Source organism: Typopeltis vanoorti, chromosome 25 (assembly GCF_054136105.1).
Source record: "Typopeltis vanoorti isolate ZY-2024b chromosome 25, IOZ_Tvanoo_1.0, whole genome shotgun sequence".
Taxonomy (NCBI): Eukaryota; Metazoa; Arthropoda; class Arachnida; order Uropygi; family Thelyphonidae; genus Typopeltis; species Typopeltis vanoorti.
Window position 1 is genome coordinate 41802177 of NC_143573.1, and position 17871 is coordinate 41820047.

At 35.4% G+C, this 17871-nt stretch overlaps 1 protein-coding gene across 4 annotated transcripts in view; it reads left to right on the forward strand.

Annotated features, from left to right (window-relative positions):
- LOC150092685 (uncharacterized) overlaps positions 1-17871 on the forward strand; it is a 491968-nt gene that overhangs the window by 256886 nt on the left and 217211 nt on the right. For all 4 annotated transcript variants that reach the window (XM_090414354.1, XM_090414355.1, XM_090414357.1 and 1 more), the window contains exons 8-9: positions 6182-6368; positions 17030-17225. In XM_090414354.1, coding sequence (XP_090270480.1) covers positions 6182-6368; positions 17030-17225 — 383 coding nt within the window. The remainder of the gene's footprint in view (positions 1-6181; positions 6369-17029; positions 17226-17871) is intronic.

Genomic DNA, 17871 nt, shown 5'->3' on the forward strand with positions numbered 1-17871 from the left:
GCAGCCTAGCAATATGCCCTCTAAACTTCAGTCTACTGTCAATCATCACTCCCAAATCTCTAATCTCATCCACTTCCTGCAGTACGGCACCATCGATGATAGGCTTTCTGTATACAGAAAAGGATAACTTTTCTTCTTCTTCATTTGCTTTAATAAGAATATCAAGGTATGGTAATTTTTTGTGCACTTCCAGTTGAAGAGTGAATTTTATATTGGGGTGCAAGTTGTTCAGATATTCTTTGAAGTTGATTAACTCATCTATTGTTCCTGACTAAATAGCAAAAATATCATCAATGTAACGTAACCAAATTTTTGGTTTCTTCTGAAAGTTTTTTATTGCATTTCGAAATTTTCCATAAATAGGTTGGCTAAAGCTGGAGAAAGGGGGAGAACCCATGGCACATTCTTTTTGTTCCTAATATTTGTCTTGAAATATGAAAAAAGTGTTTTCATGCAGTGTTTGAGTACTCTTACTGTGTCCAGTGGGAAAAGGTTTACAATTAGATCCACTGTGTCATTCCTGGGTACATTGGTGAAAAGATAGATTACATCTAAACTTGCTAAGATGTCTGAAGGCTCTGTGTTTATATCTTTTACCTTTTCAAGAAAATGTAAACTATGTTTTGTAAACTATATGATTCTGTTTTTCCTGTGTGTGTGTGTGGTGATATCATGTTTTACAGATATTTTGCTAAGTCTGAGGTAAGGGAATCTCTCCCATCTACAATTGTCTGTAATGAAATATCCTTTTTTGTTTATTTTTAGTGTGCCATAAATTCTTAGCACTAATAGATGTTCAGTGATCAAGATTTTTTAAAATTCTTCTGGCCAATTAGATAACTTTTTTTCATCAAGTCATTAGTTTTATTATGTGTGCACTATGTAGGATCAAGTACGCTAATAAAAAGGAATGAAGATCTGCACTACCTGAGACAAAATCTTACACTCTGGTTATGAATGCAAGACAATGAACAAAATTCTTAATACATCTGCTGTGTGTATGGTCTGCTTTCATTAAAAATTGAACTGCCACGGACCTGTGATGCCACAGAACAGGACAGTAACAACTAGCACTGTCTCAAGACGCATACAGTAATGAATTTAACATTTTTATTCTGGTTTATTATTTGTATGTACCAGTTGTGAAGTTATGATAACATCTATATGCGTAATTAATTGTTTATTGTCTTTTGTTGTATAAAACCTTTTTTGTACTAGTGCCCCTGATGATGTAAGTCAAACCTTTTTTGTACTAGTGCACCTGACGATGTAAGTCAGATAGCTTATGAAACTTGTAGAGTTATAATTTGCTTGTTTTATTTACAGTACTCTATTTACATTATAATGTGGTCTCAATACCAAAAACTTCCCACAGAACTGATAAACCACAGAAACATTTTCATCTAAAGCTTATTAACTATTGGCTTGATTATTTACATACTGCCGCACGCACGCACGCATGCACATACACACAATGTGAGAGTGCAAGATAGCATAACTGTCTTCAAAATTAAATATACCCTAATTTAATACCATCTTTGCTAACACATATTTATGTAGGTCAACTAAGGATACACATTCATGTAATAGTAGCCTATATTCTGCATCCCACATGCTTCCTTAACTTTAAAACCTTACGCTTTTGCTATGTTGAACTGGTAGCCCCATTTATTCACCCACTGAAAGTATCAAGTTCACTTGCAAGGCTACAACATCCATTCTACTCATCATCGTTCTTCCCAATTTTGCATCATGCAAACAAATGTATATCGCCATCCAAACCCTTCCAAATTTCATTTACATACAAATTAAACAGAAGTGACCCAAAACAGACCATTGGGGCATGCTCCAGTGACTTTCCTCTTCTGGGATATCTCTCTCTCTCTCTCTCTCTCTCTCTCTCTCCTCCATACACAGTTAGCTGATACCTATCGGACAGCCAGTCTCCAATCCCATATATTGCAGTTTAATTACGAACTTGTCATGTGGCAATCTATCAAAGACGTTAGCAAAATCCAAATATACTACCATTTATGCATCCCCTTAGTCCATTGCACCTGTCACCTTGTTATAATAAGTAGATTGCTAAAACACTATCTTCCCTTAGCAAGCCCATGCTGTTCATCAAAGAAAATGTTGCTGTCATCAACCGACTTCTGAATCCTGGTCCTCACTATTCTCATCAACACCTTTACCACAACTTCATACAGACAGATTGGCTTGCCTTAGTCTTATCACCCCTTTAGGAAGCTGAACACCATTTCTTCTGGCCAGCTATTTTATTGTCTCCTTTGCAACCATGTTTTTTCTTCTCAATTCATTATTGTCATAACAAGCTAACAAATTTACATTCTGTACTCTTTCATCCTTTTTCATTCTAGTTTTCTTCATATCTCTTTCCTATGTATATATATATATTCTCTTATATCATTATCCTTTCTTTTGGTGTTACACAGTGATCAGCATTCATTTTTGAAATTATGGATTCTACAACCGTGTTAAAATAACTCTTTTTATTATCCCGACATTTCGATCTTCATATTAAGATCATCATCTGGAGCATACATAAATATACAAGACAAGCTGCTTTACATTTTAAACCTTAAGCTAGGCTTAGTTTTTCTAGCTTACGGTTTGAAATGTAACGTAGCTTGTCTTGTATATTTATCTATACTCCAGATGATGATCTTAATATGAAGATCAAAACATTGGGATAATAAAAAGAGTTATTTTAACATGGTTGTAGAATCCATAATTTCAAAAATGAACTCTTATATCATTCTTGTACATATCCCATTTCATCTTTTTCTTATCTCATTTGTCTTCTTCTTCTTTGTCATAACTTTTTCATATCTTCTCTCATTACATACTTATCACTTTTCAAATTGTTCATATCTGCCAAAACAGTCATCAACTCTTTCATTTTCTTTTCTGCATACCACCAGGCTCACAAACATCCTTAATATTCACATAATTTATATGAATGTGTGTAGGGAGGGGGGGGGGGATCTTGTCTTGAAAATTTGCTCTTATTTTATAATAATGTTATGACTGAGTTGAATAAGGAAACTGGATATCCCATGATGCAGTCAACTCACAATATAGCAGACTGATAGAGATCACAGTCCCTATGAGTCTTCTATACTGAGAGTTTGAAAGGTGATAAGCATGAAATGAGCAAGGAAATGAAATAGTTATTAAGAAAGTGAAATGAGATATGAAAATGAATGAAATGAGAGGAAATATAAAGAAGATATGAAAGATTCTGGAAGAAGTGAACAATATGGATGAGAGAGTATGGAATGTAATAGCTTGTTAGAGTGAGTTTGCTATAGGGAATTTCTTTAAGCACATCCTTGTAAGGAAATGGGTCAAAACTTTTCAGTAGTTTGTTAGTTTGTTACAGTGAGTGATTTTGTTGTGGTACTGTTTGCCATAGTGAGAGTTAACACTATTAACAGAACTCAAAACTCTGCTAAGGCATTTGATAAGAAGACACTGCAGTGAAGGTTATTGTGTAAAGTCAAGTATTTGGGAACGGAAAATAAACTAGGAGCACAGATTGGAGGTAATTGACCAGCAGGCATCAGAAATTGGTATATTGGGGGAAAGGAGACAGAATCTAAGCAAATCTATTTAGAAAAAAGAAACTTGAACTGGGACAGTGTTCATGATGACAGAAAGAATTTTGGAGGGTAGGCTGAGATGATCATATTTTATGTTTTAATTTAGTGAAGACAGTGCATAGGATAAATTAAACAATGGTTCAATAATTTCAATATTTTATCTTTGTCACAGAGATCATTGGGAGGGGGGATACAATGTAAAAAATACTGTAACATGCACATAGGCAAGATAAAACAAAGTGGAAACAATCAGACTAATCCTAGACTTTATGGGTGCTAGTAGGTGCCTTGGTGCTGAACAGGTGGTTAAATAATCAATTTCCTATACCTTGGAGAGAGTATTACACAACGTGTTGATATTAGTTCAGTTTTTAAGAGCAACTTCTAGAAAAGTTTGATGCTTGTACTTGTTGGGAGATGAAGTTAGTAGTTTCTTTCCATTTGATTCTGTGGATTTTGTCTGTGGTATCGTCTGCCAGACCTGATCCATAATTGTGACACTAGATATATTTCTGCAGTGAATTTCTGTTAAAATAGCATCGATGTTATGTGGATATAACTGGAACTTTGCTGTAACGAGTAGGGTCAATATAACAGTGTTTCTGTTTTCAAAAGTAAGTGGACTTACTTGACTTACTTTGCTTGTGTCTTGGCCATTTCTAAGTTCACCTCTCCTCATTAAAGTGAGTAAATATTGACTAATATTTAATCAAATTTTAAAATGCCAAAAAATTTTCTTCTTTCAAGGGACCTGTATAGCCCTGTGGAAATGACATTTGCATCCATATCACTAGACTGCTTGAAGAAAAATATTCTGACTTTGATTCTAGTCTTCAGTAACTCAGTAACTTGTTCCTGAGTTAATCAATGTCTAGCATGAGCAGGCAGGTGTTTTTTCTCCTGGAAACTGGTTTTTATTCTGTAAACTCAAGAAAATTGAATATAGAACCTACACTACATAAGACAATAAGATAATAGTACAATATATTGTGTTAGGAATAGGAACCACAAGATGTGGGCACTTCTTTGTCTCTCATCATCAGATGCCATTTAAAATTAGTGATAATCTTGGGTCAGCTATCTCTGAGTGGCTAAATGGTGGAGATTGACTGCTCTCAGTCTCCAAAAATTAGTTAGGACTAAAATGTCCTTACCTATTCCATATGGGGGATAAAAGTCATTAGTGGATTTTATTTTTAAAAAAAAATCTAAAAAAATTAATCTACTGCTGAATGTGCAATAGTTTATTGGGCTTGTTGAAATCATTTTGCTTGTTTCTTGGCAGAAATTAGCTAAAGGTTTTTGTTAATATACAAATGCATTTTTTCTCATTTTCCAAGTACAGTTTTAAATTGAAGATATTTTATATATTCAGTAGACTCTCGATTATCTGGCCTCCGTACTATCTGGAGCCCAGATTTTATCACGGAGAATTATAATATTACAGTACAGTAATTCTCTATGATAAAATGAGGAATACGTACTGTAATTTACTTTGCCAAGGTGTTGCAAGCGGGTGCCTGCTACAATCCTCCTACGTGCCGTGTTCATAACACAAGTTGAGACATGCAAAGTGCAGATTTCTCTGCTTCGTCAGTTGTGTGTCAGATGTCCACAAGTGTGGAATATGTTTGCCACTGTTCCTGGTTACGTTAGTAAATTGTTATTAAAGAGATTCGAAACATATCACTTGTAAAGTCTTGGAAAATTCTTTTGGACCATGAAGGTAGACATTTCAACCTTGAATCCGTGTGTGAAACCGAAGTGGAAGATGAAAACGATAAACTTGTTTCATTGCTCAAAAACGTACCAAGCTGTGGCGATGTCAATGCAGAAGACATTACAGAATGGATGGCAAACGACGAAGTTGATGAAATAACTGACAATGATATTGCGGAAATGGTGACACAGGGGGAAGAAGAAAAGGAGGAGGAGGCATCCTTAGATGACAGGAAAAATCTCATCCCACATTCGGAAGGGTTCAAGATGATTGAGGCAGCGCTGCAGTACATTAGTGAGCAGGAGGAAGTGACACCAGCTGATATCATCTGCTTGCGTAAGTGGAGGGACATTGCATCGTGGAAGAGGGCTAAAAGGGTGAAGCAGTCATCTATCAAGGACTTTTTCAAAAACTAAAAACTGTAAGTTTTGACTCTTTTATCTTAGGCCTACCTTTTCACATTTGTCTGAACAGGTAGGCCTAGAACTCCGGCCTATCTGGATTTTGTGTTATTCGGCCTGCCACATTAGGCCGGATAGTCGAGCGTCTACTGTATTACATATATATATAACATATATAATATATCATATAATATATGATATATTATATATTGCTGAAAATTAAAGTGGCATATGATAATTTATATGGAGATTTGAAAATATTCATATAGAGTATGAGCAAATTTATGTAAACTTTATTTATGAGAGATTTTAAATAAGCAGTGTTCATTGTACCGAAGAGTTTTGATAATTTAGTAAACTTTATGTTATACCATTTATTTTTTATAAGTAAGGAACTCTACTTTTAATTCTATTTTCATATATGTTTTTTCTAGGGGTAATGTCTCCTGAACCACACTCTGGAACTCAAGGCTTATCAGCCACAGATGATGAATATAGTTTTGATTTTAGTGGTCCTGATGGAACAGGAATGTTTGCAGATTCGGTGTATCAGTGCATTAGATTTCAGGCTTTTCAACAGAATTCATGGACTGTTATCTGTGATAGCAACTTGAAAGAATTGTATGTGCCAATATTTTCTTTCATAAATATTGTTATCATATTACAGGAAATTGAATATTACATAGGATAAGTTACATATTTACACACACTTTTTTTTCCCTTTATACAAGGTGCTATCCAAAAGTTCAGAGAATTTGACCATAAAATTTACCCTATCTCCTGGTTTCTGCTGTCTCCTTTGAAGTAGGCTCATTGAGAAATGTATACAATAATCCCAGCAGTTTTTCCATGACTCCATGCATCAATGGAAGTAATCAATTGTGACTTTGTTGAGCACTTCCTATGATTCTGTTTGGATGTCAAAATTATGCCTTTCAGCCAGAATTTCACCTTGGGGAACAAAAAAAAGAAGTCCCAGGTGATGACATGAAGCAAATAAGGGGAATGGGGAATGACTTTTGTGTTTTTAGAAGCCAGGTACTGTCGAAAAATGAGTGATGCATGTATGAACATGTTCTCATGGTGATAAACCCACTTGCTTTTTCACTTATCTGGACATTTGTGCCAAACACTCAATCTGCAAGGATAGCCTTGTGCACTTTTGCAATGTTTTCTGGTGTTGCTCTTGTCAATTATTATAATTATCACAAGACTCCCATGGAGTCAAAGACTCATTGGAGAAGATCCCTTTATCACACACACACACACACACACACACACACACACACACACACACACACACACACACACACACACACACACACACACACACACACACACACACAGCTCATCATACCATGCAATAAATACATTCAAACTCTCTCTGCAGACATCACACACTCTCAGGCAATGCACACTCCAATCATTCACGTATCTATGCAAAATCCTGCTTCTTACTCCCTTGCTCACACTCTCCTTATACAGCTTCCAGGGATGACCTCTTTTTCTCTCCCTGCCATTTCCCAGCATTTTATGAAAAACCTCTTCAATGTTAATCCTATAACAACCTCTTACCAACTTGTATGTCTCTATCATATCATCCCTTTTCCCCCTATCCACCAGACCCTGCAAATTGCATCTTCTCAACCTTTCATACTCAACATTCCAGAAACCAGAAATGACTTTAGTCATTTCTGGTATATTGGAAAGTATCCAGAATTGCTTCTGGATACTTTCCAATATCTCTTCATCCTTTTGAAAACCAGGTGAACAAATCTGTGCATAGTAGTCCATATGTTGCTTAATCAAGGCCTTATACATTGGAATCCAGAATCTCCTTTATTTCTACAAGTCAGTGTCATCTGCATCATTGACAGAATTTGTTGTGTTGTCATCACAATTTTGGAAATATGTCCTCTAAATTTTTGATTCTTATCCACCATCATTCCAAGAGCTTATTTGCTCCACCACCAACAATATATTCCCTCCAAGAGTAAACTTTACATCCCATCTTTGTTTTCGAAATTTTAAAACCTTACATTTTGCAATACTGAACTGGCATCCCCACTTCCATGTGCATTCTTTCAGTCTGTTTAAGTCTACTTGTAAGTCAACATCTGCTTTACTCCTTATAGTTCTTCCCAACTTTGCATCGTCTGCAAACAACTGAATATCTCTATATCCCTAGAGGTTACAGAAAAGATTATGTCCTCGGATGGAATGAAGATAGTGAACATCTCTACAGAGAGTTCCTGAAAAGTGAAGATCCTGAAATAGCAGATGAATTACTACATAGCCTGAACTCATTTCGAAAAACAAAATAGATTGATATGGTTGAAAACCTTGACTTAAAATGATCAAGTAGAAAAGTTTGGAATCTTCTCCAACAACTATCCACAACTAATTTACCTAAAAGAAAAAGCACAATTATCTCCCCTGAGAAAATAGCTAATCAAATTGTTAATATGTCAAGGGCACCTAGGGACTGTGAACATACCAAGAAAGTTAAGAAAGAATTTAGAGCTTTAAAAACAAATGCCCCTGCTTTCTCACAATATGCCTCAATCTTCACTATAGATGAAGTAAAAGCCTTCATAAAAGATATCAAAGCAGGCAAGGCTCCAGGCTTTGACGGTGTCCATCCTAAATTTCTGATTAATAGTGGGCCAAATACTATAAAATTGCTCTGTGAATCCTTTTCTGATATATTATTGACTGGCCGACTACCTAGCCAGTTTAAGAAGTCAAAAATAGTTGCTATTCTTAAACCTGGAAAACCACCCCAGGAGGCAAAAAGTTACAGACCTATTGATTTATTGAGTTGCACCTATAAAATGTTAGAATGCCTTCTGTACAACAGATTGTCCATACCATTTATGCAGCATGTTCCAATTGAATAAGCTGGTTTTAGAGAAAAATGTGGTTGCTGTGATCAAGTGCTCACTTTAACATCATACATAGAAGCTGGATTTCAGAAGCAAGAAAAAACATCAGCTGTCTTCTTGGACCTAACAGCAGCCTTTGATACAGTATGGCATGAAGGTCATATATACAATCATTTTCCTTCATTTTCGAAATTATGGATTCTACAACCGTGTTAGAATAACTCTTTTTATTATCCCGATGTTTCGATCTTCATATCAAGATCATCATCTGGAGCATACATAAATATACAAGACGAGCTGCATTACATTTCAAACTGAAAGCTAGAGAAACAATGATTTGATCACATGCTACTCACTGGCATGACCTCTAGTGAAAAAAAAAATAAAATTACATCAAGCTAGATTTAATTTTTGATTACATGAATAAACCTTCTTGCTTACAGATAGTTTTCCTTCCAGTAACAGCAATGTCCTATTTCTATTATTACAATTGTTATTTTTGATTTAAAAAATTATTCATAAATTACAACATGAATAAACATTCTTTCTTACAAATTTTTTCTTTAACAGTGATGTCCTATTTTTTAGTATTAAAGTTATTTTCGATTTAGGATCCTGGATTTTCTATAGTCCTATTTATAGTTGTTCTTAGAGAAGAAGGATTCGTGGGACGAATATATGCCTTCCATATGTATGGGATTTTTAGACCATTATTCACTAGTTGTCTACATCACACCAAAACATGGTATGAATGCAAATTTAAGGAAACGTGTGAGATCATTATCAACCACTCCAATCTAAACAATAATGATGGTCTAAAAATCCCATACATATGGAAGGCATATATTCGTCCCACGAATCTAGAATATGAACTGGTCATGGTGTATGTGTGGACATGCTTTTTAAATGGGGTAAACGACCATCCCTGCATTGTGATTGTGGAGCCCAAAGACAAACTGTGGATCATATTGTGACTCAGTGTTATCTCAGAGCATATTCGGGAGACAAACTAGACTTTTTAAGTGCTACAACCGAAGCTATGAACTATCTGATCAATATGGATGTAACCACTTAATTTTATTGGTTTTTAAAATGACTTTTGACTTTTAATTTTTTATGTTTTTAAAGTGACAGTGTATGTACTGCATGTTTTGTTATTCATGCCATATTAATAAATAAACTTAATATCTGCATTCAAATCTACCCAAATATCATTAACCTACAGGCTAAACAGAAATAGCCCTACAAGACCCATGAGGCACACCATCAGTGACTATCCTTTTCCAGGATATTGCTTCTCCATACACAACTGTTGATACCTATCAATTAGTTAATCTCCAATCCAGTCTAATATCCAACCCCATCTGCCCTAGTTTGACTGTCAACTTATCATGTGGTAATCTATCAAATGCCTTTAACAAATCGAAGTATACCACTGTGTATCCATCTCCCTTGTCAAATGTAGCTCTCACCTTATTATAATAAGTAAGTAGATTACTTAGATTAATAGTTTACTGGGGTGCTTAAGGATCAAAGCTGTATAACTGAGAGCAGACCTCCACATAGCCTTTAAAGGAATGCGGAGAACCGACCATGGCTTCTGACCTAATGTCCAATCCTCACCTTCTCGTGGTGCACCCTGTTGGGTATCTACTTGGATACTGAACGAACGAGGATGGACTGGCAATTTGGGATTTAGCCGACCAAATTGTATTCTTATTGGTTAAACCAAAATAAAAAATGATGGTACAACATGACAAAATTTCATGCCGGCTGCAGCGTCGCCCGGTTAAACAAGACCCCCCCCGTTGTTTTTGCCAGGGAACCAGGGCGAACAGCAAAAAGTCAGCTACTGGAACAAATATGAAAGCACACCCCAACTCAACATCACCAGAGTTAAACATCGGTACTATCAACATAAGAAGCCTGAATGGCAAAGAAATGGAGCTAGCTGAGGAATTAGATAAGTACCAGATCAACATAATAGGGGTGACTGAAACAGACAAAAACTGGTAAGATTTTTCTGAGCAATAAATACAAAATGTTATATTCAGGCAATGACAATCAAAGAAAAGAAGGAGTAACCATAGTATTCAACACAAAATACGAGGCTAATCTTCATGAATGGCTGGCAGTCTCGAGTAGAGTGATGTGGGCAAATATGAGAATGGGGAATGGGACAATGAGACTTATTTGTGCCTATGGTCCCACAGAAGGTCCTACTAAGGTAGAAGCGGAGGAATTTTTTGATGCTTTAGAAAAAGCAACTGACACAATGAAAAAGGAAAAGTTGGTCCTTGTTGGGGATCTAAATAGCAGAGTAGGAAATGATTGTGAAACATACAAAAATATTTTGGGAAAAATTGGAGTAAAGAGCAAAGTTAATAATAATGGCAAATATCTGTTGGATTTCTGCTCAGGACATGGACTGGTTATTACTAACACCATGTTCCAACATAAAAATGTGCACAGATTCACATGGAGAGAAGAGGCAAGGAATAAGAAAAGTCTCATTGACTATGTTATTGTTGATAGTGATGTTTTCTCCCTGGTACAGAACACCAGAGTGTACAGAGGATTTGAAATTGGAAGTGATCACTTATTTAGTCTTGAGCAGGATAAAATTGAATTTCATATTGAAAGTATAACATGTAAGAAAGTTTTAAAGTGAATAAAATTTGAGCAGCTCTCAGATGTGAACTGTAGACTAAAATACACAAAGATCATTGAAGAAAAAATGAAAGAGTTTGAGAACAGGAATCAAACCTTGGAGATTCAATGGCAAGCCTTGAAGAAAGCCCTGATTGATTCAGCTAGAGAGGCATATGGTGAAGTTGTCTGCAAGGATAGAAAAATTAGAACTCCATGGTGGACACAGGAAGTTAAAGAGACACTGAAGGAATAGAAGAAAGCATATCAAAAGTTCCTGGCAAATAAATCAGCTTGTGCTCTTAGAGAATACAGAGACAAATGCAAGAATGCTAAACACTGTGTAAAACTAGCTAAACAAAAGTCATGGGAGGACTTTGGCAAGAATATAGAAAATAAATATCAAGAAGGTGGCAAAATATTCTGGAGGTTGTTGAAGAAGCTTAGGAATGGAGGAAAGAGTGCTGTAAAAGGAGTTAGAGATGATAAAGGTGACAAGAAAATGGAAGAAAAAGATATCCTTGAAGTATGGAGTAATTACTTTGAAAAACTGCTAAATGAAACAAGCAGTGATGACAGCACAGTGGTAAAAAACACTGACCAGGCATGCAGTCAGGAATACATATCCATACTTGAAGTAGAAAAAGCTATCAAAGGCTTGAAATGTGGAAATTGCTAGATGATATTCGACCAGAAATGCTGACGTATGGTGGTATAAGAGTCTTACAGTGGCTGAACTACATAGTTCAGAAAGCCTGGACAGAGGGACAAATTCCCGATGATTGGAGTAGAGCTCTCATAGTACCCATATATAAAAAAGGAAATAAAATGGAATGTGAGAATTACAGAGGTATATCCCTACTGAGTGTTCCTGGTAAGATCTATGCAAGCATACTTGAGAAACGGTTGAGAAGAATTGTGGAAGAAAAGCTTGGTGAAGAACAAGCTGGATTCAGGCCAAATAGAGGCTGTCAGGATCAGATCTTCCCTTTACGACAAATAGTCGAGAAAGCTTGGGGATATAACAAAGATCTGTATTTAAGTTTTGTCGATTTGGAAAAGTCATATGACTAGGTACCAAGAGAGAAGCTATTCAATACGCTACAGTTATATGGTGTCAACAGGGCATTATATCAAGCAATACTTAGTCTTTATTTGAGTTGTAAGTCAGCAGTTAGAATTGAAGGAAGTACAGGAAGATGGTTTAATGTTAAATCTGGTGTGAGACAAGGATGTACATTATCCCCTCTGTTATTCATTATCTATATGGATCACATTATGAAGGAAAGTGGTATTAAACATGATATCAAAATTGGAGATGTTAATGTCAGCTCTTTGCTTTATGCGGATGATGTTATACTTCTAAATAAATCCGTTACAAGTCTGCAAGATTCTCTGACTAAATTGAATAGCTGTTGTAATAGATATGGTATGAAGGTCAGCAATAAAAAGACAAAGACAATGAAAATAGGCAGAATCGTTGAAAATGTCAACTGTGTTGTGAATGGAGAACCTGTTGAAAAAGTAAAACATTTCAGCTTTACTTAGGCACAATTTTTAGTGAAGATGGTAAATTAAATATAGAAATAGACAACACAATCAGCAAAGCTGGTATGGTGGGAAGTCAACTGAATAAATTCATATGGAATAAGAGAGATATTAGTCGGAACACTAAATTAACTGTATACAAGACAGTGTTCAAACCAGTTTTAACTTATGGATCTGAGAGCTGGGTCAAAAATAAAACACTTGACCAAAGACTAGAGACCACAGATATGAGAGTCCTGAGAAAGATTAGAGGCGTGAACAGATGGCATCAATGGCAATATCATATTAAAAATGAGGATATTAGGAAAGAACTTGACATTGTCAGCATCCAGGATTTAATTAGCAGAGCTAATCTCAGGTGGTATGGTCACTTAAATAGAATGGGAGAGGAAAGATTAGCAAAATAAGTGTTCTCTGCCAGGTTGGCAGGAAAACGACCCAGAGGAAGACCAAGATATAGGTGGATTGATACGGTACAAAGTGCCTTAGATGATAGAAATATACGATCTGATAATGTTGGAGTCTTCACAAGTAACAGACTTATTTGGAGGAAAATTGTAGATAGGAAGTTAGTAATGATGTAATTTTTTTCATGTAGTACTATCATATCCTGTACATCCCTTTGAGGGTACATGGCAGGAATTTGATAATGATGATGAAGTAGATTGCTATAACATGACCTCCCTTTAGCAAATCCTTGCTATCCATCAAAGATAATGAGCCTCCATAGCTCAGTCATTATAGACGAAGCTCTTTGGGCAGAAAGACCCGCATTCGATTCTCATCCATGATGTGACGAACGTTTATCTGGTCTCTTTCAACTAAAGGTGAGTTAGCCAGTCTCGAGATAGTGGGTTTTTTCACCCGGAAACTCAGGTTTTTCAACCTTCAGATCAGGCAAACCTGCCCCTGAGCATACATGGTTCTAAAAAATACATACTTAATCCCTCACTAGGAGGACTTGACAGTCCTAAGAGACAGTTGAATAACCCCATACGAATAAGATAAGATCAAAGATAATACCATTGTTGTCAACCCAATTCTGGATCCTGATTCTCACCAGCCTCTCCAACACTTTAAAAACAACACCTTACACACAGATTGGTATAATATGATGCTTGAGTTCTGTCACCTCCTTTATGATGCAGTAGAATTCTGCCTTCTTTCCACTCTTTTGGAATTTTACCCAGTCTAAGATTCATATTAAATAAATATGTCAAGGCAGATGCCAACTCTCTGGTATATTCCTTCAAAATATGTGGTGATGTATTAGCAATTCCCACAGCCTTATTGACATCAAATTTGCTCAATTTCCCCATATACATCTTCCTTGCACAGTCAGTCAGTCAGTCCTTGTGGTAGAAGGAGATAAGAGGAAAGTATGATTGACAGCACTGTCAAATGCAAGGTTAAATCCAAATTACCAATACTTGATTTGACAATAAACTAATTTATTACAAACTGATGACAAACCTAGGTATGTCACTGGTTTGTAATAAATGAGTAGCATAAGTTACAATCAACATAAACATGACTAAGTACTTTTAAGGCACTAGTCTTTATCCTTGTGCAAACTTGGAGATTATTATGACACACAAATATTAAATATACAGGTTCATAAGTGAACACTAGAACAATGTTCTTTAAAGTCCTAATTATTATAACGATTACATTTTGATCTTCAGAAAACTTCTTAAAAATACAAATGCTTACCATCGACAGTGTCCAATGTCCTGTCATAGATTGTTACTATACAGGTTCATGATGTTCATAAGTGAACACTAGAACAACTATTAATATGTTAAAAATGCAAACTATTTGAACATGCAAGAAAAGTCATTATTAGAAATGCTTACTTCACTTTCAGAAATTGTCTGTTACCTGCCTACCACAGGCAGGAAGCATGCCCCTGGTAGATATGTAACAAAGATATAAATTAAATGTATAATATATGGCAGGAATTAATAATTCATTATTGTGTCTGTAGACAGAAATTGTTCTGTCTGTGGCCAGAATAATTTTGTGCTATTAATTTCAGGTAGGAAGTTAATAATATTTTCTTTGTTTCTCCTTTAATTCATTAGGAAGTTCCACTAATGAAGAGGATGGGCTTGACTATATACCCTAATTCTATATTGCATTTCTTTGCACAGAATGCTGTTGGGTTCGTGTTGTGGGTCTCTGCTGGTTATTACAATGTTCTGATATTATTCTCTTTAAACCACATATTTACAATCATTGTTTTGTGATGTATAAGTGGATTTGCATAAGTGTATAGTTGCATACATTTTCTTGCATTTGGCAGGATATCCTGTGCCTTTTAATAGGGTAGTGTGTGTGTGTGTGTGTACAGAGAGAGAGTTTAGTTTATAAATGATAATTCCAGCTGCACAAGGTTTGGAACTCTATAACATATTTGGAACCAGCATTGGTTTCTAAGTGACGATGTTATTCAAGAAGGAAATGTTAGCTCTTCTCTAAAGCAACTCTGGAGAAATTTAAGAAAAATTCTGAAAATAGCCTTGTCCACATTTCCTTTTTTGACAAATTAACTTTCACCCAGCCAGTGTCAGCATCATGTCCTTTGATGCTACAGCAGGAATCAGTTGGGATGTTCTTTGAGATTTATGTGTTTCTTTTCCAAAATGTGATTACTGTTTCTGCTTCATGCAGATAACGGAAATAATCCATTGCTGGAATGAGGGTCTTCGTTGCCAACTCCACACAAAACAATACCTACTATCTGAGTTTTAGTTCTACAAGTGTGCCAAAGCAGTCCAAGATAAAAATAAATCTCAAATGCTTGTCCCAGATCATAGTTAGGAGTTTTTGACTTGCCAGCCCACAACATCTATAAAAAAATCATCAAGAAATGCAAATCAGACTTTGAAGGACCAAATGAGAAAAAAAAAAAAACTTGCCCTCTTGAATAGCATTCGATCTTTCTTGTTTGTTCTCTTACTAATACTGTTTGGTGCAACCTCTGCCTTTCCTTGCTTTCACTTCTCTCTCTCTCCATTCTGTCATATCCATATTTTATTGCCATTGTACCATGATAATAAAATCTCAAGATAAAGTATTTAAACATCAGCCTTCTCTTTCAACTTTTGTATAGATGACCAAGAAAAGTTATCTCCAATATAAAGAACTCACTGCATGACCTTTTGATCTTTTTTTCAGAAAGACATCAAGAAAATCCTCCATAATTTAGATACTGATAAGTCTCTAAAAACTTGTGCTTCAGATTTAATACCCATCCTTGTAGTGCCCATACAAGTAGTCATACTTCTTTCATCTACCTAACAGCATGGAAGCCAGTCTCTGTGTCCAGCTTGTTCCTAAGAAGGGAGATAAAAGATAATGCATTTGGTGGTTTAAAAAGGTCACCACATAGGGTGATCAGAATTAAAGTATTCCTGTTTAAGGCCTTGTGAAGCACAACCATAATCCAAATGCTGTGATGCTGTGTAACTTTGCAGGTATATATTGTGTGTCATGTGGAAGTGATATCTGAGGGGGTGGGGGAAGGAACCTGCCTACGATGACATTAGCAACTTTATTCACTTGTTGTGAACTGATTGGTTTTTAACCTCTGCCAGGTCTGACTCCCAATGATCCCATTTCTTCAAAACAACTAATAATTTGTCACAGAGCATATGGAGATAGTGGACTTGGCATTTGTTCTCAGCGATGGCACTAACCTTGTTAGTGCCATCGCTGTGGATGGTATTAACAACCAGAATGAATGGATATATATATATATATATATATCACACCTGCCAAGTTGTGTGATATGTTCCATGCATTTGGTGTTTATAATGTCCCTGGTGATGAATTTTGGAACTAGTTTTTTTTTTCTTTCTCATTTATCACTTCAGCCTTGCACAATGTATTCCTGCAAAGTTTCACAGCATTTGGATCACTGGATAGTGCTCCACATGGCCTTAAACAGGAATCCTTTAATTTTGATCATCCTGTAATTCGTTATGAGAGAAGTGCTGAAAACAAACATGAGAGTGTTGAGCATTATTGTTGTAAATCAAATTCAAGCAGTATCTGAAAGAGTATTATTATACAGGAATAACTGATTATGTTTCACCTTTCATATTATAAAATTATATACATACATGGTGAAATATTTTCAAAACATTCTGTGAAATTTTTTGAAACACTCACACTCTTGAATATTTCTATTTTCAGACCTACACCACATTATAGAGTAGATGCTGATAAAGGATTTAACTTCAGTAATGCTGATGATGCATTTGTTTGTCAGAAAAAGAACCATTTTCAAGTTACTGTACATGTTCAATGTATAGGTGATCCTCATTATGTCAAATCATCAGAAGGCTTTAAGAAAATTGATCACTTCTACTTACATTTTTATGGAGTTAAGGTTAGCATTCAATTATGAATGATAAAATTTTTTAAATGTTTATATTATTGTAACTGTATGCTGGTTGTAATGTATGTATTTCTTCAGGAATCATGAGAAATAAAAATATCAGACCATTCTTAAATTTGTTACCTTTCAAGTAGATCTAAGAAAAGAAATAAATCTAAGCCAAACTAGAATTATGGACTTCAGTATTTCATCCTTGTTATATGAATATTGGTATTTCATCCTAGGGCACATTGCTTTGTAACTAATATGGCACTAAAATTTTATCACCATGCTGGATACAAATTGTTTTTGATGAGTGGTATAAGTTTTAATTACAATCACAATATCTTTTAAGAGAAATTCTATTTGTTGTATTTATCATTTCGGTTGGCACATATGAAGTTTCCCTTATTTAGATCATGTAAATATCATTTTATTTACATGATATTTATCATGTAAATTTATTTATCATGTAAATATCATGTCATGTTATATTATTGGATTGCATTCATCACTCCTTGAATTTCCTGTCATACTTTTCCCATACCAAAAGTTTTACTGTCCTTTATTTCATTTACTGCATGTACTTGTTAAAGCTTTCAGAATACAGGGGAGAATTGGAAGATGTGCATTTTATTCCACCATTTAGAATGAGTGC